The 21273-nt window shown below is 42.0% G+C and overlaps 2 protein-coding genes across 3 annotated transcripts in view; both read left to right on the forward strand.

Moving 5' to 3' along the window:
• The first annotated feature begins 30 nt into the window (after positions 1–30).
• LOC144317365 (uncharacterized) lies at positions 31–20152 on the forward strand. Its single transcript, XM_077903653.1, has 2 exons — positions 31–355; positions 19880–20152. The coding sequence occupies exon 2, from the start codon at positions 19903–19905 to the stop codon at positions 20020–20022; it is 120 nt and encodes a 39-aa protein (XP_077759779.1). The 5' UTR covers positions 31–355; positions 19880–19902; the 3' UTR covers positions 20023–20152.
• CILK1 (ciliogenesis associated kinase 1) overlaps positions 19915–21273 on the forward strand; it is a 37244-nt gene continuing 35885 nt past the window's right edge. For both annotated transcript variants that reach the window (XM_077903651.1, XM_077903652.1), the window contains exon 1: positions 19915–20152. In XM_077903651.1, the coding sequence (XP_077759777.1) occupies positions 20052–20152 (101 nt within the window). In that variant the 5' untranslated portion in view covers positions 19915–20051. The remainder of the gene's footprint in view (positions 20153–21273) is intronic.

Here is a 21273-nt window from a genome sequence, read left to right on the forward strand (position 1 = left end):
TCGGTCGGCCGCGGCGGCCGGGACGCGGTGCAGGGACGCGCAGGGCCGGCGAGGGGAGCTGCAGGGTAACTTTTCCCAGGGAAAGCGCCCGGTCGTCCCCGCTAGAAGCCTCCCTGCCTTTTGTTTGTTTTTCTGCCGGAGGCTGGAGAGCGGCCGGGTTCCTGCTGCTCCACCATGCGCCGCGCGGCCCGTGCGACCCTCCGGAGCGCCCTGGCGTCCCCGCACGGACCGCGCGGCCGGTCCTAGCGGCGGTCGCCCCCCTCCCCGGTGCCCTGCGGGCCGGGCCGCTGCGCCCCCGCCGCCCAGGAGCCGCGCTCACCGCAGGGGCGGGCCCCCGCCTGCGTCCGCGGCGCCGGTAAGTGGGGCCCGGGAGGCAAGGGGCTCGTGCGGGGCGACCTGTCACGGGGCGCGGAGGGCTGCAGCTGCCGAGGCGCCGCCGCCCGGGGCCCCCGCCCGGAGCCCCCGCCGCCCGGGGCCCCCGCCGCCCGGAGCCCCCGCCGGGGCTGGGAGGGGACCGGGACGCTGCTGGGCTGTAGTTTCTCTCCGCCGTCGTGTGGCTCTCGCCCTCTCGGCGTGGAAACTCCGGATGGCCGGGAGTCTGGAAGGTTTGGGGGGTGTTTACCTCCCGGTGCTGCGGCCGGCGAAGCCCCCCGCCCAGGTGGAAGCCCCTTCCAACTGGGATGTGGAGGACTTGTTCCTAGAATTTCCCTGACTAGGCCTGTGGCTGTCCCATATGGGGTCTTAGCAGGAATCCGCACCCATGTATGTGCAACCATTTTTCAGTTTTTTGTTTTTTGTTTTTCTGCTCTGATTTCTTCTTAACCTGAGTAGATGTAATGAGACGGATGTTAGAGGGTTTCTTCCCCCCCCCTCCACCCCCCACCCAGAGCAACCGTTTCTTTTGTAATGTGCCTGTTCAAATCTGACTTGGACACTACCATTGAGAGGTCTTACTTTTAAACATAAAAGTAGTGGGAGGCATCATTCCGCAGAAAAAAGTATTCATTCCTACTTACAATCAAGTAAAGATCTGCTTTTGCCAAAGCTGGGCTATGCTGAGAGAATACTGCCTTGAATTGTGCATGCAAGTCTAGATTTCTCCAAGGTATTGGGACTTGCGTTCTTGTGTGATTTTGTTATTTTGTTTTTGGTTTTGTTGTTGTTGTTGTTGTTTGTTTGTTTGTTTGTTGCCCAGAGCACTCTTTGTAGCAGTAGAAGTTTGATAGCTACACTTTTCATTTCTTGCATTTTCCAGTGAGTAGGCTTTCGGGATGTGCCTCAATAATGAATTGTACTGTTGCTGAATGTGACATTAAAATGAGCTTGAAATTTGTGTCATCAGCATATAAATAATTAAGAAGAATTTGTGCTTAACCGTATACCAGCCATACTCGGAGTAAATGTATGCATAGATATGCACATACGAAATCACTTCTGGATAAAGTGCTGCAATTTGGTAAAGAATCCTTCTCTCTCTCTCTCTCTTTCTTTCTTTTTCTTGTTTTTTTAATTTGGTAAGGAATCTTTAAGGCCTTCCTGCCTATCTGAGGACCAGTGATCGTCCTGGAAGTGGGTGTAGAAATGAGACCAGTGCTGGGGTTTTCTACTTAAAATGATATCCTGTACCATTGCCTCCTCTCTAAGGTCCAGCACCCTACACCGACCGTGCCAACTTTCTGTTTCCCACCCTGTCCACTTTGGCTTGCCCCTTCTCCAAAGTCAAAGCTGTTAGCTGGGCAGGAGTGAGCAGCCAGGTTTCTTAATGAGATCGGTTTAGTTTAGATGATGGAGGGATATAGTGGAGGGTTGATGGAGCCTGTCTGAGGAGGCAGAGGTCTGTGCTTCTTGTCAAGGGAATGCAGCATTTAGTCACACAGAAGTGGTTTTTCTCACTGAAGTTTCTTACCTACAGACTATGTGTAAATGAGCTGGCAGGATATAGAACAGGTTTTTGCCGGGTTTCCTTTTCTGTTCAACATCATAAAAGTTCTTTGTACTTTCATTGTTTTATTCGCAGAGCTTTTTGAGGTTTCTAGTAAAGGTGGAAATCATGTCAATCTTGAACCTTTGGAATTATCTGTAACCATTTCTTTCCTTTATTTCCTCCATTCTTTATATCAGTGAGTCATCAAGACCTTTGAAACGTGATTTATACAGATCCCTGCCTCCATCCAGAACCTCACCCTTCCTCTCCTGCAGACTGGAGCAGCCTCTTACTGGCCACCCAAGCGTGGCTTTTTTAATAAGCCCTCAGTGTCTGTTTGCTGAATGAATGAATGAATGAATGAATGAGATGCTCCTCTTTCTGGTCTCTTCAGCCTTTGTTGTCCATCTAATTTTTTTAAACTATCACTTCCTCAACTCTCTCCTTGCCTTGCAACCTTTAGTTCCTCTCCATTTGCTGTAACAAGTCTAAAATAATTTGCCTGATTTTTCAAGGCCTTCATAATCAGGCCTCACCCCTCCTATCTAAATCCTATTTTCAGCTCAGTTTATATCTCCATGCTTTATGCAGTTTGGTCTTGCTGTCCTGTTAAGGGGGATGGCTTCATTCCCACTGCAGTGTCACTGCTCAGATTGCTCCCCTAGAAACCCCCACCCTCCTCCCTACTCTCCCTGGGCAAATCTTACCCATCCTCTGAGAAGGAGCCCACACCCTCCTTCTTCCCTAATGTCTTCTCTAACTACTTATTTCTCTTCTCTTCTTCTTTTTTTATTTTTTATTTTTTATTTATTTATGAGAGAGAGAGAGAGAGAGAGAGGCAGAGACATAGGCAGAGGGAGAAGCAGGCTCCATGCACCAGGAGCCCGACGTGGGATTGGATCCTGGGTCTCCAGGATCGCGCCCTGGGCCAAAGGCAGGCGCCAAACCGCTGCGCCACCCAGGGATCCCTTCTCTTTTTTTTGTAAGTAATCTGTACACCCAACATGGAGCTTGATCTGATGACCCTGAGATCAAGACTCCCACATCTCCCCGGACTAAACCAACCAGGCTCCCCTCTCTTCTCTTTAAAATCTTAAGATACTTGTTTGTAATCCTTCATTATATTGGCTGTATTGATCTCTAATTGGTTTAGATTATTTTAAGCCTCTTTAGGACAGAAGCCATAGTTTATGGGTAGTAATGTGACGTCTTGGGCTTTGGAATCAGAATTGAGGTCAGGGCCTGACTCCACTTATTACTCCTGTGGCCTTGTGGGATTCTCCTACCATTTGAAAGGAGGGGAAATGTCTCCTCAGCATGTGGTGGGTGGTGTGAAGATGGTCTATATTGCCTCAGCAGTGCCTGACATCCTCCTGACTGAAATCCCCTCTTCTCTCCGCAGTGACTCAAGGGGCTGGAACATTTAGGACGAATTTGGTATTTGTTGAGTGACTTGTGGTAGACTACAGGTCATGGCTCAGCTTGGAGGCCCAGAGGAGAGGGCAGCCCGTCTTTGAATCCTCCAGGAGTGTTATCCTGGCATTACTGAACATGGCTTAAGCTGAGCTTATTCCTGGCTACAGCTCTGCTTCTGAGATCTGTTGCTGTTTTTCCAGCTGAACCTTGCCAGGAATACTACTGCCTTCTAGTTGTGTGTGTGTGTGTGTGTGTGTGTGTGTGTGTGTGTGTTTTCTCTCATTGCTTCTCTTGCAGAAAGCTCCTTCATTTCATTTTGCAGGATCTTGCTGAATTGGAGTGGTACCTAGCCCTTCTATTTTTCTGTTCGTGTGGTATGTGTGAGTGTATTTATGGCAGGACTTCTTGCCCGGTGCTTTCTTGTCAGAATTCTGGGTACAGTGACCTTTCTGTGTGTGTTGATCTATCAGCCTGTGACTAGGGCTCTCTTAAACCATAAATCTTCTCACTGACGGTCCTTGCCAACCAGTGTCCTAGAGGGGTATACAACAACTGGAGGACTAGAACTTTCCTCTCAGCAGACCTCAATGCTTGTGGCTGATGTGGTTGGCTGGGAGAATGTGCAGAGGTGTACGCAGGACAGCTTACACACACACACACACAAACACACACACACACATTGGGGGTTATGATGCAACCATATCCTAGGTTGTGACTGTGCTTACCCTGAAACAGTTCTCCTATTCTTATCAATACATGTATGTTCTGGAAAATTACCTCATAAAAGCAATTTGGTAAAGCAAGTCATTTTGTGGGGCAAATTGCATTACAGTGTTGAGTGTTATGGCTTGAAGAAATCAGAGATGTCTTCACTTGCAGCCAGAGAAGTAAAAGCAGCAGCACAGGTCTTTGCAAGATGGTAAAGAAAGTTGATGTGGACATTCACGCTTAACCCCTCTGTACCTAGTGAGGTGCTGTGTGATGTTTGTTAGGAAAATACTGCTGTTCAGCCGATCCCAGGGAAATACTCAATCCAGTATTGGATTGTGATGGCAATGGAAGTGGAAAGCTTCCATTCCTTATTTCCTTGCAAGGAAACAAGTGTCCTTGCACTAGTGAGTCAGGCACTGACTCACTGTGCTTTGAAAGTCGAAACCTTCATAGAAAGAGTGTTTGTGGTCGGGCTCACCTGTGCAGGTGAGATCAAGCCCTGTATGTGTGGATGGGTGAAGTTGTCTCAGAGTTTGAAGAAAGCACATTATCTGCCCCTCTTCTTTTAAATATGTGGTTCAGGATTAATTATACATTTATATACTTTCTGCAAAAGTATATACATGCTTTTATTTTATTTTTTAAATATTTTTATTTACTTATTTATTCAGAAGAGACACAAAGAGAGACAGAGACCTAGGTAGAGGGAGAAGCAGGCTCCCTAAGGGGATCCTGATGCAGCACTCCATCCCAGGATCACGCCCTGAGCCGACGGCAGACACGCAACCACTGAGCCACCCAGGTGCCCTTATAAATACTTTTAAAAGACTACTAGAACACTTCTTACATTCACACATTAAAAAATATGCTACTCTGAAGATAACAAAGATTCTATTTGTATTAATTGGGTCTCTAGATCACATCAGTAAAGTGAAGGTATTGGATCATCATTAAGGTCCTTTATAGAAAAAAAAAAATCAAATTCTGTAGTCTAAAGTCTGATGCTATATCCATGTTGAATTTAGGTCCTATCAAGCTTAGCATTCAATCTATATGGATTAATACTAGGTTATTTATTATCATACTTTAAATTTTTCTGGAGTTTTAGGTTTGTTGTCTTAACTCAGTTTTTTAAAATAGAAGGGCCACAGTAGTGCCTCACATTTCCTTTGGTACTTTTTCCACCATGGCCAGGGCTGTTGGCAGCCACTTGATAAATGTACAGTGATGGCCAAGAACTTGTGATCCCCCATATTTCTGAGACAAGATCAATGCGAGTCATATTTTACCTTTCTGTAGGTGTAATATGACCTGTGATAAAGTGCTGATAACACGTGACTGCCCTTATGGTTACTATGAAAGATAATGTCCCAGAGCCAAGGGTAAAGTATTATGTTGTAACGTCCAACTATATATTTGACCATATCACAAAAGTTACTATCTGTATGAACCTGTAGTTCCCAGAAGATAATAATTAATGCCTTTGGCCTCTTGTACACTGCCTTTGCTCTGCAAGTAAATTTATTAAAGATTGATTTAACTTAGATAAAACTGAGTGAGAAAAAAGATATATATTCCTGCATGTTACCCTAGCTATTAAAAGGCAAGTGTTAAAAAAAAAAAAAGCAAGTGTTTTCATAAATTTGTATAAAATTTATGGAAGGAGGAATGCCTGGGTGGCTCAGTGGTTGAGCATCTGCCTTCGGCTCAGGGTGTGATCCTGGAGTCCCAGGATCGAGTCCCACATCGGGCTCCCTACAGGGAGCCTGCTTTTCCCTCTGCCTGTGTCTCTGCCTCTCTCTCTCTCTCTCTGTGTGTGTATCTCTCATGAATAAATAAATAAAACTTTTTTAAAAAGTTTTTAAAGGATTCATAATTTTTTGCCCAGGTCCCTATATAATTGTCCAATTTTGCAAAGAAGGGAGGCACAAGGGGATGGAATGGCAGTGGGAATGGGGTTGATGGTACAGAAAAATCACCAATAGTCAAAATTATCCTTTACAGACACATAATGTGCTCATTCATTAATTTATTTTTTCAACAAATGTCTATTGTGAGCAACTATTTTGATTTGTGTCAACTGCATGCCTGATCCCTGTCTCGGTGCTGGGAATACAGTTAAAAACTGAATAAAAATTGCGCCCTCAAGGCATTTATATTCTTGGGAGAAGCACAGTTTATCTAACCCTATAAGCCCAGGGTACATGAGGCTTACATAGAGAGTGCTAAAATGTTTGTTTATGTGCAGATTTCCTGTTTCAGGGGTAGACAGATTGTGCTTTGTAGGCATAATTTACCTGCTCCCTGCTTTTTTAAATAGTCTTTATGGGGACACAGTCCGTTTATTTACATTCTATGATTGCTTTGGTGCTACGTTGGTGGAGTTGAGTGGTTGTGCAGAGACATAGCCCTCAAAGCCTAAAGTAGTTACTAGCCTTGCACAGAAAACGCTTGCTGACCCCTGCCCTATTTTATTTTTATATTAAGCCTTTACCTCTTTGGTGTGTCTTACTGATTTGTTTGTTGCATAACAGTGAAGCACCTTCCGTTGAGTGAGATCAGCTCCTGGGTTAAAGGTGCTGTCATAGTTGCCCAGCACTAGAGATACATGTTCTCATATATGTTCTCATTCACTCTCCCCATCTTCACCTCACCCAACCCTGCCCCCCCACTTCAATCACGAGGTGGCAATCAGGCAGGCAGCTGGGCTCTGACTGCTGCCACCCTCGACAGCTATCATTGTTTTTTGTTTTGTTTTGTTTTTAAAGATAGATAGATTTATTTATTTATTTATTAACTCATTTATTTATTTATTCATGACAGAGAGAGAGAGAGGCAGAGACACAGGCAGAAGGAGAAGCAGGCTCCATGCAGAGTCCCGATGCAGGACTCCATCCCGGGACCCTGGGATCACACCCTGAGCCAAAGGCAGACGTTGAACCACTGAGCCACGCAGGCATCCCTTGACAGCAATATTGTTAAGCTTGGGGGAACTGTGCCCGCAGCTCATCCATAGTTTTTCACATGAGTCAAGGGTAAAGGTATTGTTCCTCTAGCTCTTCAGCATTTCACACTAACTTCAGTTCTTTACGGTCTGCCTGAGCCACTGCTAGTGATGTGCCCTCATTTAGAAATAATCTACAAGTGACTGAAGACTTTTTTTGGCTCCGGACAGGAGTGCCCTTTTGGTACTGTAGGTGAAGCAATAGAAGCTGTGGATCCTTCTCATGGTATTAAGGACCCTGGTGCAGAAGGAGTTCTTTTGCTCAGAAGTGGGATTGAGGGAGGAGGAGGAGGGAGAGCCATGGAACAGTTTCTGGGGAATAGCAGAGGTGCACCAGCTACCTAATTTTCTTTTCCACTCTCTCCAGTTGATGCAAGAGCCAAAGGCATCTTTAATGCACTCCTTCGCTGAGGTAAAAGCAAAGCAAATTCCATATAAAGAAAGTTCTTTTGGCCTTCTAGCTGCTGTCCCCAGTGCAGAAAGGATCCCTAATCCAAGAGGCAAGTACTTAGAAGCATTTTTGCTGAAATGAATATGAGCAGAAAGAGTAGGCCCCAGAGAGAAAAATATAAACACAGATGTACTATTTTTAGAACCCTTTTGAAGTAAATTAACAGTATTAGCTTAACTCTTGTGAAATTATGACACATTAGAACCTAGAATCCGATGTGTAATTACCTACAGGATAAAATAAAATGGAACTCTGGAGTGCCATAGAAGGGCCATTTGATGATTTTGCGCATAATTCAGCTTTCCTATGAGGACAGGTGAGTTTCAGTGTTAAAATGATTAAGGCTGAGCAAGAAAAGCAGCTCAGAAGGGTCTGAATTTAGCAGAGCCAGTGAACCGCAGTTCCCAGACAAGACCAAGTTTGTGCACAATTTTCTGCCTCTTCTCTTAAAAAATTAGTGATTGTGACATTTATTCCATGACCATCCAAGTTTCAAAATGAAGAATGGACTACCATTGTCCCTTGCCTCCAGCCTGTTTTCCAGGCTGTGAATGAGCAGGGTATACCCAGTATGAGCTGCTGGCCATGAGCAGATGTTGTTTGCCTCCACTGGGGATTGAAGCCAAAGGGAGGGATTTGGGGCGGATCGCAGGAAGGTTTTCCCCATGTCACCTAGCCAGAGAAACCATGACATTTGTTTCAAAGACTGAAAGCAAAATAGAGCTGTATTTCCGTGTTCATTGAATATGCCCTTGCCCGAAGGCCTAAGGCTTGATCTGATAACAGAAAGGGGGCCTTTCTGTGATTCCCTGAGACACAGGAATTCCAGTGTTGTGGTGGGAGGGCCCCTGGCAGCCAGCCTGCATTAGCCTTTCTATGGCATCTACTATTCTTTCATCTTAGAATTTCAGAGCATTTGTGGTCAGGTCAAACAAATTGATTATCATTATTTTGCACATGAAGAAATGGCACTGTGTTTGGAGATCCTGTACCAAGGGTGGTACTGGAAATAGAGAGCAAAGACTAAAATTCAAATTTTGACCATTCGAACAATGAATGCCTACTGTGTGCAAATAGAATGTGAGGTGTGAGGACACAGAGATGAAGGAAGTGTGGTGAGTGTCCCCACTAATGCAGAGGGAAGGGCTGGCCGTGAGGTGGGGACAGAGTTCTGTGGTGGCTGAGGAAAGAGCCATTAGCTGGGTCCGTTGTTACAGGTTGGAATGAAAGGCTCTTGAGGTGATGTTTGAGTTGGTTGGGCTAAGAGGGAAGGGAAGACGTAGATTCTGATTTGGGGGCCTGGCTGTGTCAGTAGGGTACTGTCCCACTCTAAAAGAGAGATGTCGTATAGCATACGGGGTCCCTCTGGGCTACAACCTTCCCTTTGCTAGCTTTTGTGCATGATGGCAAAAATGGAAGCATTGGTCTGGTTTTTTTCTTAGACAAGACTAACTTGAGTCCTGACATGGAGTCATGGAATCACACATCATTAAAGCAGGAAACCACCTTAGTTCGTCAAATCCAATGTCCCAATTTCATGGAAAGTAAGCCTAAGGACTGAGAGGTACTCTGAGTCACAGGGGTTGGTGTCTGTGGCCCTACCCATGTGATCTGGACTAGATTGAGCAAATACTCAGAGTAGTGATTTAAATGATCAAACTGTTGCCTTACAAATGATGTATATTTTATATCCCATTCTCTCTATATACTGTGCTTTGTATTCTGTAAAGGAAAATCAAGAAATTGGACCCAGAACATATTGCATGTGTATCAAGTAGCGTTGTGGGAGAAAAGACTTCTGTTTAGTGTTCATCGAAAGACTAGATGTGTTGCAAAAAATGGATGTATCAAGAGCATCTCAGCTTTTGCCAGAATAACGGTTTTGGGTGATCTACAATATGTGACAGTCACAGAAAAATTAATTCTGTTTGAATTAAAAAGAGTGTCTTTAGAAAGAACACTACATGGGTGCCTGGGTGGCCCAGTCAGTTGAGCATTTGCCTTTGGCTCAGGTCATGATCTCAGGATCCTGGGATCAAGCCCTGCATTGGGCTCCCTGCTCAGCCGGAAGCCTGCTTCTCCCTCTCCCTTTACCTCTGCTTCCCGCCCCCGCCCCGCTTGTGTGCTCTCTGTCTTCAAATAAATAAATAAAATCTTAAAAAAAAAATATATATATATATATATACTAAAAGAACACTAAATGATCCCAACAACAGTGACTTTGACCAAGTGGTATGAGCATGGGTGGTCAGGGTTTCCTATCCCGGGTGGGTCTCATGATTAAGGCAGAGGCCAGCTCCTGATACTCAGTGTTAAAAACGCAAGAAGCAGGGGTCCTGGCTGGTACAGTTAGTAAAGCAACTGACTCTTGATCTTGATGTCTTGAGTTCAAGTCCCATGTTTAGAACAAATTACTAAAAAAAAAAAATTTAAATAAATTCAAAAAATAATAAATAAAAACTTTTTCTTTAAAAAAAAACACAAAAATCAAGGAGATGGTGATTGTTCTGCAGGACAGGTAAAGGCATTGAAACATCACTACATCATTTGCTATTTAAAAGCAGTCAACAAGCCTGTGAGCTCAGTCTATGTGACAATGCTTATGAGCTGAAACTGGGACCCAGTCCCTCTTTCTCTGCATTCACTTTGCCTCCATTGTAGACAGTCAGTGCTGGTGAGGTCCCTTGCTGGGTTCCCTGATGTTTGATTGCAGAATGAGGCCAACTAGACCATGGCTACATCACTGGTTTCCATATTTGGACTTTGAGCTACAGAGTGCTTCTAAATTCCTCTCATTCTCAGATCCTCAAAAGATTTCATGATCTTTGGATCTTTTGCAACCTTTCTTTTGAGTTTGGTGCAGTCGGCCAGGGTTCCTATCTTAGTTCTATAACTTATTAGTTATATAACCTTGGGCAAGTCACTATGTCTCAGTTTCCTTATCTAGAAAATTGGCGAGAGGGGAGTTGGTGAGCACAGTAGTACTAAGGGCAAGTTTCCTCAGTTTCCTTATCTGTAAAATAGGGGTAATAGTAGTGCCTACTGGTAGAATGTTGAGAATTGAATGGGTTAATATATGCAAAGCACTTATGATAGTACTGTACACCTATCAAGTATTTAAATTATTATCATTACTATCCTTTTGGTTTATTTGATGTATTAGGAGGCTAAGTGTGGATTAATTCTAGTGAGTGCTTTATCCAAGTTAATTCTTAGAGTCAGAGCAGTATTTAGAATACTGCCCATCAGCAAGTTAGCTAATTCCCAAGTTAAAGGATGGGCTGCTGTATTCCATTCCCTTCTCAGGAGATCTGTACCTGGAGCTGTGAATTCAAATGCTGTCAGAGGCAGAGGAAGAAATGTAAAAGACTCAGAGAAGCTGGATATGTGCTTGTGAAACAGTAAAGGAATGTTCTTCTCTTTAAAAAAAAAAAAAAATTATTTTCTTCTCCAGTTTTTCTTCAAACATGAGCAGTTTTCAGGCTTTTACTTTGTCACTTTTGGTAGAGGTATAGACAGAGAAATAGGGATCCCTGGGTGGTCCAGCGGTTTGGCGCCTGCCTTTGGCCCAGGGCACGATCCTGGAGACCCGGGATCGAATCCCACGTCAGGCTCCCGGTGCATGGAGCCTGCTTCTCTCTCTGCCTGTGTCTCTGCCTCTCTCTCTCTCTGTGCGTGACTATCATAAATAAATAAAAGTTAAAAAAAAAGAAACAAATATTTTTCTTCCAGTGAAACCAGTGATGCAAAGGTACAAAAATAAATGACAACTAAAAATATTAGCAACCATTGTGGTAACCGTTTAGGGACAACAGGCAGGTTGGGGATTGTGATGAGCATGGAGACCCTTGCTCATTCTAAAAAGATGGTGATGTTTCTCTAGTTCTTTATTACCATGGAAAGCTAAGGAGATCCTGTTATTAGCTCTTCAGTTTTTCCAGAGAAGCCCTAGATCTCATTTTTATATGAGAGATACTATTTTTAAATATAGACTCAAAGCATACCTCTGAATTCAGTTCTCAGGCTGCTGGTTTGCAACCCCTGTTCTACACAGTATGGATTCTCCATATGCTAATGTCATATATTCAGGGATTTCAGTCAGAATTGTGAAGTCTTGCCCACTGCAAAATTAGAAATCTTCTCTGTACTTCAAAGAGGAATGCCCTTGTTCATTGGGTAAATAAGCACAGACTTCTGATTCCATTCCTAAAACACTCAACTTTAAATGAATGAAAAGCATTGCTCAATGATTCAGATGATTGTGTGAAAGGCTTTGGGCCTTATGTTGGGGAGTAATAGGCTAAATAATATCCCCCAAAGGTATCAGGTCCCTGGACCTCTGAATGTTACCACATATGGCAAAAGAGACTGCAGCTGTGATTAAATTAAGGAATTTGAGGTGAGAAGGGTACTCTTGATAATCTGGTAGGCCTTAAATGGAAATTTAAGTTCTTATAGAGAGAAGGAGAGGAAGGTTTGACACCACTCAGAAGAGAAGGCTGTGGAACCATAGAGGCAGAGACTGGGCCAGGGCCAAGGGATGCAGTGGCTACCAGAAGCTGGAAGAGACAAGGAAGAGATCCCCCTTAGGGCCTCTGAAGGAAGTGCCTACACCTTGATCTTAGCCCACTGAGAAACCCAGTACTGATTTCAGACTCTGACCTCCAGAATTGTAAGAGAATAAATTTCTATTGCTTTAAGCCACCAGGTATATGGTAGTTTGTCACAGCAGTTGTGGGAAACTAATAGAGCTGGTAAGGAAAACTTTTTGTATTTTTTTCAAAGATTGGTTTTTGTTAGTGTATGGGTAAATGGCATGTCCTCAGTAAGAGAAATTAGCCAGTGGTTCACAAAATGATTTCTTATTTGTACACCTGTAGCATCCTTGTGGTCTCCACCCCTCCCAGGAACCGACCCCAAGTACCATGTCTCCTAGTCATTGTGTATATTCCACTTCCCTAGCTAGGAGGGAAAGGCCTAGAGGCCAGATCCACCTCCCTCAGCTCTTTGGATCTTGTTACTCAGAACTAAGCATAGTGCTGTGTGCATAATTTTTCACTTGTGTAATATGTTGTTCTACTTCAATTTTTTGAGCATACTTATTCCTGTATCTGAAATAAATATTTGTATACTTTTTTTAAAAAGATTTAAATATTTATTTGAGAGAGAGAGAAAGAGAAGGAGTGGGAAAGAAGGGGAGAGGGAGAGAGAATTTTAAGCAGACTCTGTGCTGAGTGTAGAGCCCAACACAGGGCTCAATCTCAGAACCCTTAGATTATAACCTAAGCCAAAACCAAGAGTCCAACGCTCAACTGACTTTGCCACCCAGATGCCCCTAAATATTTGCATATTTCTATAAAAATATATATTTCAGGAACACATGGATGGCTTAGTGGTTGAGCACCTGCCTTTGGCTCAGGTCGAGATCCCAGGGTTGTAAGATCGAGTCCCACATCAGGCTCCCTACAGGGAGCCTGCTTCTCCCTCTGCTTATGTCTCTGCCTCTCTCTGTTTGCCTCTCATGAATAAATAAATAAAATCTTTAAAATATATTTATATTTCACATATTTCTATATTATGCAACATAAATGTGGGTAAACCTCACAACCATGGGAAAGACCATACTTTTGCCTTTTTTACCAAATTGTAAAAAGTTGTAAAATTTTTACCAATCGTAAGGAATCCAAAAGTAGAAACTGTCTTCTACTTATATACTGAGGTCTCAATAGAATGACATACAGACACAATGTTGTGGAAAGGAGCCAACATGATGGGCTTGAGAGGAACCAGAATGACATGGCTGTGATTTATTTTTATACTGAGTTGAGACTTGAGTTAGCTACAGTTAAAAACATAGTTTAATGGTTTTTGTTCTAAATGAGCATTCCAAAGTGCCAAGTTAATAAAATACACTGCAATACCCAACTTTTTATTTCACATATGCATTTTACACATTTGATGTTTGTCTACCATTTTTAAAGAACTGACTCCATAGATATAGATGTCTCTCCAGCATCAAAGAATGTACAGTACAAATAGTCAATAGTATGCTGAAACTTCTTTCCTGTTAAAACTCGGACTGAGAGTTCTATGATTTCCTTGGCTGCCTTTTTAACTGAGGCTACCTTGTTCCGTGTGATGTTTCACTATCAGTAGCATACAGACTGGGTCCCTCGTGGGTGTCAGAACAGTCTTGTCTGTTGGGCCATTATCAGAGGATTTGCAGAATCTGGGTTTAGGTGCCACCTACAGAGAGGACTTGTCTGAGAAAACCATCTGCCTACCATGGAGGGACCTACAAGGCCTAAGAAAAGTTGGTTTTGGATAAATACTGGGGAGAAGAAGGAAGCCCAGTCCCAGCTGGCTAGTTGTCCAGGCAACCCTGAGTGACACCCAGGACCATTTTTGGACACTCATCCTATTTCACCCCAAGATTTGTAGTCATTTGTTCTTGCAAAATGGAAGCAGATCCTGGTGGATAGAAAATTTACCTTAGGCTAACAGAATTACTTCTAATTTGTCTCCAACTCTATTCCTCTTTCAGTTTTCAAAACCATGCTAGCTACAGAAGTTCAATCGGTTAATGGATTAATTGACCTATTACCTCCTGTATAGATGGAATTTTGAATTTTAGTCTCTTAAGTCAGAGTAGCCTTAGTATACTGTATCCAGAATGCTTTCAGCTGTACTTGATGGAATATCTAACATTGGCTTCAGCAACAAAGATTTTTAATTAGGTCCTATAATGAGAAATCTAAGGTTGATATTTTCAGAGATCATGCAGCAGCCCAGTGGTATCATCACAGACTCAGCCTCTTTCTTTGTTTTTATCCATTCTTAGCAGACAGGATTCTCCTCTTTAGAGTTGATTTCTCATAGTCACTAGAAGGCTATCTCACACCTACATATGAGTTTTATGCAACTATGTTTATTTAAAGCAGAAACACAGGGCAACCTCTTTGTCAGCTGTCTTTATCAGGCAGGAGATTCCCTCTTAGAAGCCTTTCTCTTTCTCCTACCAGCTCACCATCCTTTCCATCTTACGAGTAAGAGCCATAGCCCCATTCCTAAACAAATTTTAGTGGGAGGTGGAATAGCTTAGCTTGGCTTAGAGTGATCACAGTTCATGCCCTAGGGCTGTGGTAGGTGGCTGCCAACCCTGATTATGTTGGATCCTGAATATAAATAGTGTTTTGAAAGTTAAGCAAGAAGGGCAGCATTGCTATTGGGTAGATCCGCAGTGGCATCTACTGCCTCTCCCTTTTTTCTACAGCATTGTCCATTGCCCTGTTGTTTTCCCAGAGTAGCAGTGAGGTTTTTGTTCAGTTTCAGATTATGACATGAGTCATCATATTTGAGCCACCACAAAAGTGGTGAACAACTGAAAATACCGATCTCAAATGTATTTAACTGCTTCCTGCTGGGATATGCCCAGAATTGACTGTGGGTGGACTGATGCTTCTTGTGTAATGCTAATTTGAATAATGCCACTGCAATTTTTTTGATATGGGAAATAATTGACCAGAGACCAGAAAGCTCAGACAGTGGTCATGGTCCTGTTCTCTGGATCCAGACATAGCGTAACTAATCCTTTTCCCTTATACCCGTTTGTACACTTGAAACAATGAGCATGGTTCCCCAAGTCTCTTTTACTTCAAATATTCTTTCAGCTACTCTTCTGGTGCTTTTATTTAGGCCCTTTATTATGTTCTTTAATGTCTCTCTTGAAGTTTGTCGTCCAAAGTTGAAATGATCAGAGTCGTGCAGATCAACCTTGTCTGAATGCTGAGCTCTTCATAAGAGCTCCAATAATGTATTATCTTTGGAGAAAATTAAACAACCTTAAAACTACTTGTAGCTGTCTACTGAGCATCTGCAATGAGAGGTTTTGTACATTCCTCAAATCCTACACCTCAGGAAGCAGAACCCATCATCTCTACACCTTGTCCAAGTAACATATATGCATACATTCCCTATTCCAAACATGTGTCTCCTGTATCTGAGAGTCATGTAGGCTAGGTCTCTTGTACAGGCCTTCAACATGTATCATATGGACTACAGCAAACCCTCCAAACTAATTTCTCTGCCTGTAGTCTCTCCATCCTAACATCTATGTGGTCTCCAAAGGTATCTTCCTCATGTTGTTTCCCTGCTTCAAAATACTGGAGAACTCCCCTCTCCAGGGTAAGGACCAAAACTCCTGCATGATGAATATATTTCTTCACACATGGGCCTACCCCCACCCTGAGTTTCTAGGCATTTCCCGCCATTTCCTTACTTCTCTCCATAGTCTTTATGCCCTAGGCCCATACTTCGCAGTCTGGTTACACATTAGAATCACCTGCAGAGCTTTCTTAACTACTGAAACTCATTCCCCACCCCTCACCTGACCCTTAGAGGTGGGGTCTGGGCAATAGTATTTGTTAAAAGGCTATTCTAGTGTTCAGCCATGGATGCAACCACTGGACTTTTGCCCTCTCATGAACACACCGAGGTCTGTACCACCAACCTTTTGCGCAGTTTCCTCCATCTATAATTCCTTTCTCTTCCTTTTCTGCTTAATAAAACCTTGTTCATTTACTACTTTAGTACTACCTCCTCTCTTCTCTTCTCTCAGATCCCTCCCTCCACTGAAGAGTTGGTTGCTCTTTCTACTATAGTCTCATAGTACTTTCTACATTTTTCATGATCACGTCAGTTGTGAGTTATTTAAAGGACACTTATCTTATTCATTGTGTGCCGCAAAAGCCTTGCATAATGCTTAGCATCTTAGTAAAGGTGCAATAAAATTCTGCACTGTCAACCTGACATCAGTGCCTGAAGAGACACCAATTTGATCTATTGTACAATCATTATGTAATTACCTGAAATAACATAAGATTAAAAAGCTATCATGGCATGGTGAGAGTCAAATGTTTCTAGAGTAATCAAATTTCATTCTGTGATAATTTGACAAACTGTAATAAGAAGCTATTAGGATGACTATATGTTAAATGAATGACTCATTCTATCTTGACTTCACTAAAGTTCTTAATTCTTTCACAAATGGCTTTCTCAATGATAATCTAGAAGCATTGTCCCAATTATACAATTTAATTGGATGAGGAAGTAGTGAGACATAACTACCAAAGAAAGGTTTCTGTGATTGATAATTTATAGATATGAATCAGTAATATAATGCCATTGCAAAAATATAAAAAAGGTAGGGGAGAGCCCACATGCTACTGGAATGCACATCATTATTAAGGTTGGTCACCACAGCTCATCAAGGGAATGGAGAAATGTGTGAGGATTCAGAGATGAATGCCAAAGATAATTAAAGGAATGGAAAAAGGTCTTATGAGGAAAGGTTGCGTAATTAATGCGGGAGAAGGCTGAGAGACACACATTTGATTACTAATTTCATGTATACACACAATTTTGTGGGGTACTTTCTTTATATTTACCAAAAAACGAAGCATGAAGAAATTAGCTTAAATTAGAACAGGCAAGTTTTAGTTGGACATTAAGAAAAATATTCTAATTAACTAGATTACAAAATGCAAATCTAATCGTGTTATTCTCAAGTTAAAAAAAAAATTAACTTCCCACTGCCTCTAGGTGAAAGCCTCCTTTTTGTTTTGTTTTGTTTTTTAAATCATGTGATTTATTAGCTGCTATTTGACAAATCAAGGAAAGTACCAGTGATTTTTAGGAAGATGACATACAACAATGGTTTGGGAATTTTAATTTGTTAGAAAATGAAATCATGAATGATGTAGAAATCATTTAGGTCATATCAAAAACAGGTAGAGATAGATATGAAAAAGAAGAAAAAGGGGAAAATAAACCCAGAGTTAAAAATTGCTTATGTTGTGGTTCAAGTACTCTTTCTGTGTTGTGTTGAGACACAGCCATGATGTATGTTCTAATGTTAGGTTTTATCGAATAAATCTACACTTTTATGTCTTAAGCTGAAATAAAATGTTTAAGATATATATCTTTTTAAAGATTCTCTTCCTTTACCATTTTGATAACTTTTTAAACTTCTAATGTAGAATAATTTACGTTAGAAACATATAGAAAACTTGCAAGAACAGTCCAAGAATACCCATATACCTTTACCCAAATTTACCTATTGTTAACATTTAACCCCATTTGTTCCCTCTCTCTACCCTCACATCATTCCCTCCCATGCACACAATATTTTAACTGTACCTCCTGGAGAACAAATTGCATACATCATGGTCCTTGACTTATACACCCTTCAGGGTGTATTTTCTAACAATAAGACTGCTCTTACAGAACCACAGGACAGATATCAACTTCAGTAAATTTAATACAGATGCAATACTTTTACCTAATCTACCATCTGTCTTTCAGTCCTTTCCATTGGCCCAATGATGTCCTTTGCAGCACTTTGTCTCCTTTGGTACAGGATCAAGCTGAAGCCTATGTTTTTCAAAGTGGCATCTGAGGCCCTCCACAAACAAAACTCTGGGGTTTTCTCTCTCTCCTGTTCCAAGCTCCCACCTTACCCCTCCCTCCTGAGTTGATGCCTTTGTTTCTGCTCCTTGGACAGCTAGAATGCCTTGCCTTACAAAACACCTTCTTTTCTTGTTCTCTCAAGCTCCGTCTTTTGTGAAGACTTTACTTATTCCCTCCCTTACCCAGATGGAATGGACCCTGCTGGAAGCTAGGGGACTTTCCCTTGAACCTCTCCCACATCCTGTCCCTGAAACCTAAGCTGACTTGAAATATCTTAGTTCATATTCGCTAGTACATATCTGGCCAATCCACCGTCATCCCCTAGAACATATCTGGGGATCCACCACCACCACCATCATCCCCATCCTGAGACTCTAAGATCTTTGAAAAAAATGGACAATAAACTATGTAAATACCTTGTTTCTCCACCACCATCATCCCCGTCCTGAGACTCTAAGATCTTTGAAAAAAATGAACAATAAACTATGTAAATACCTTGTTTCTCCTCAACCATTCATCCACTAATATTTGCATTCATCAGTGACTCTTGTCTGCAACAGATCTTATTGTGGTATTTGCCTAATAGTGAATTTTTTATTTCCTTCTTTCCTTCTTCATTTATTTGGAATTCTTCTGGAAGGACAAGGTGCGTAAACTGGATTTAGATGCAGAACATCACATACTTCTAATCAGTGTTTTCTGATCTTTTGATTTTTCAGATAATTATTTTATCAGCTGTTTTTTGCTCAGGGTGCCTGGCTGGCTCAGTTGATATTGTATGCAACAGTTCTTGATGTCAGGGTCTGAGTTCAAGCTCCACAGTTGACATAGAGCTTACATTAAAACAAAAACAAAAAAAACTTTACTTTTATTTTAGCATTTATATTTTATTAAGCATTGCAATCACTTAAATTATTGCTATATTTTCTTTATTATAGACAGACTGAATGACTCAGTTCTATAAATTGCAAAAGCCAATGATTTGTTATTAAAGAAAAGACAGCTAAATGACTTTAAAAAGGGCACACCCTATATACAGACCTTAAGAAATTAGTTGTTCTTTGTTTAGCTTCTGCATGTCTAGTAATAAAAATAATACTGTTGATGCTTAGCCACAAATAGTTCATGGATCATATGTAAATTCTGTATCAGGAGAACTTTAATTTTAACATTTCTTGGCTTTGTTACATTGTAAATTGTAGCAGAAATACACAGAACACAGTATATTTAGTACAGATTTTTGTAGCTCTGCAATTTTTGTCGACCATAGTTTTCATGCAGTGTTTGCCCACAGTGGCTGGTCAGCAGAAAAGCATTGAATTGCAACTGATTCATTTCTGAGTCAGTGACAAGTTCACTTTCCAAGAATGGTATCTTTCATCTTATGAAAATTAAAAAGAGCATTATTTAGGCCAGAGGTTGGGAAACTTTTTCCATAAAGGTCCAGATGATAAATTTTTTAGGTTTGTTTGTTTGTTAAAGATTTTATTTACTCATTCATGAGAGACACAGAGAGAGAGGCAAAGACCCAGGCTGAGGGAGAAGCAGGCTCCCCACAGAGAGCCCAATGCGAGACTCTATCCCAAGACCCCAGGGATAGTCTCACAACCTGAGCCAAAGGCAGACACTCAGCCACTGAGCCACCCAGGTAAGCCATATAGTCTTTTTTTTTTTTTTTTTTGCCATATAGTCTTTGTCACACTGCTGCTAAACTCTGCTTTTGTAGTATGAAAACAGCTATAGACACTATGCAAATGAATGACCATAACTGTGTTCCAATAAAACTTTATTCACAACAACAGGTGGTGGCCTGGGAGGGTTATTGTTTGCTGACCCTTGATTTAGACAATAAAAATACACAAAATCTACATTAGCAGTTACTCTTGTCTCTCATTTTTCTCTACAGGCAGAAGACTGATCTTTGAAAATATGTATTTGGGAGATAGTCACGTTCTATTAAATACCTTGTGCTGGTGCTGCCATCGAAAAATCTGGTTACACTCTGGGGAGGCCTGCTGCTTCTGCAGGACTGCACCGCCTCGGCCCTGAGATGAGTGTCCAGCCTGAGCGGGCACACCATGAATAGATACACAACAATCAAGCAACTTGGGGATGGAACCTATGGTTCCGTCCTACTGGGACGAAGCATTGAGTCTGGGGAACTGATTGCCATTAAAAAGTAAGTTTTATTCTTCACTCACATCAATTCATCATCAACAACACAATGTCAACATCGTTTTCACTCTACCCTCTGCATTTCTCGTTATTGAAAATTTCTAAAGGTAGGGGGGTGGGTAGGAGGCATACAGGAAAGTCTTAGACATTGATTTCTGTGGGCTAGATGATTGTTGGCTCCGGAATGTTCGTGTCAGAGGTCTTAAACACATTCCTACTTTAGATTTGCATATGACACTAGTCCTCTTCCAAACTGTCATATCGTAATGTGACGTAGTAATGAAAAGGTTTAGAAACATTTTATTGGAAAGGAAACTGACACTCTGAGAAGTTAAGTGACTTGATTTGGATCATTCACACAGGTGGTGGTCTAGGGACTACTATCTTCACCTCCCCACTCTACTTCCCCTTTACAATCTGAGTCCAACCCGAGTGTATTAGTTACCTCTTGCTACCTAATAATTTACCCCAGGAATTCATGGTTTTAAACTACACCCATTTATTACCTCATGGTTTCTGTGAGTCAGGAGTCTGGGCAGGGTTTGGGTGAGTTCTTTACATTAGGGTCTCTCATGAGGCTATAATCAAGGTGTTGGCTAGTGCTGAGGTCTTATCTGGAGACTGGGCTAGGAAAGGATCCACCTCCAGGTTCATTCACATGATTGTGGGTAGCATTCAGTACTTCCTGGGTGGTTACACTGAGGGCCTCAGTTCCCTGCTGGCTGTTAGCTAGACATTGTCCTCCGTCCTTTGTCATGTGGGCCTCTCCAAAGAATAGCTCTCAACATGGCACCTTGCTTCAAGATGGGGGGTCGTGAAGGCAATGAGAGAGGCTTCTGTCAAGGTGGAAGTCACATCATTTTGCTTTTGTAAACTAATACAGAAGGGATATCCTCTCAGATTGCTGTGTTCCAATGGTTAGAAGCAAGTCATTAAAGGAGAGGCCTTATACCAGGCTCTGAATACAAGGAGGTGGGAATCTTCAGGGACCATTTCAGGGCCTGCCTGACACACCACCTATATCCAGTCACTTTCTCAACATCTCCATTTGGATGCCCTGCAGACACTTCAGATTTATTATATCCCAAACTGAGCTTATATTCACCATTCCCTCTCTCTTACCCC

Source organism: Canis aureus, chromosome 7 (genome assembly GCF_053574225.1).
Source record: "Canis aureus isolate CA01 chromosome 7, VMU_Caureus_v.1.0, whole genome shotgun sequence".
Lineage (NCBI taxonomy): Eukaryota > Metazoa > Chordata > Mammalia > Carnivora > Canidae > Canis > Canis aureus.

Excerpts from the sequence above, each read along its gene's own strand:
- LOC144317365 (XM_077903653.1), top strand. The coding sequence starts at position 19,903 with ATGTATTTGGGAGATAGTCACGTTCTATTAAATACCTTGTGCTGGTGC.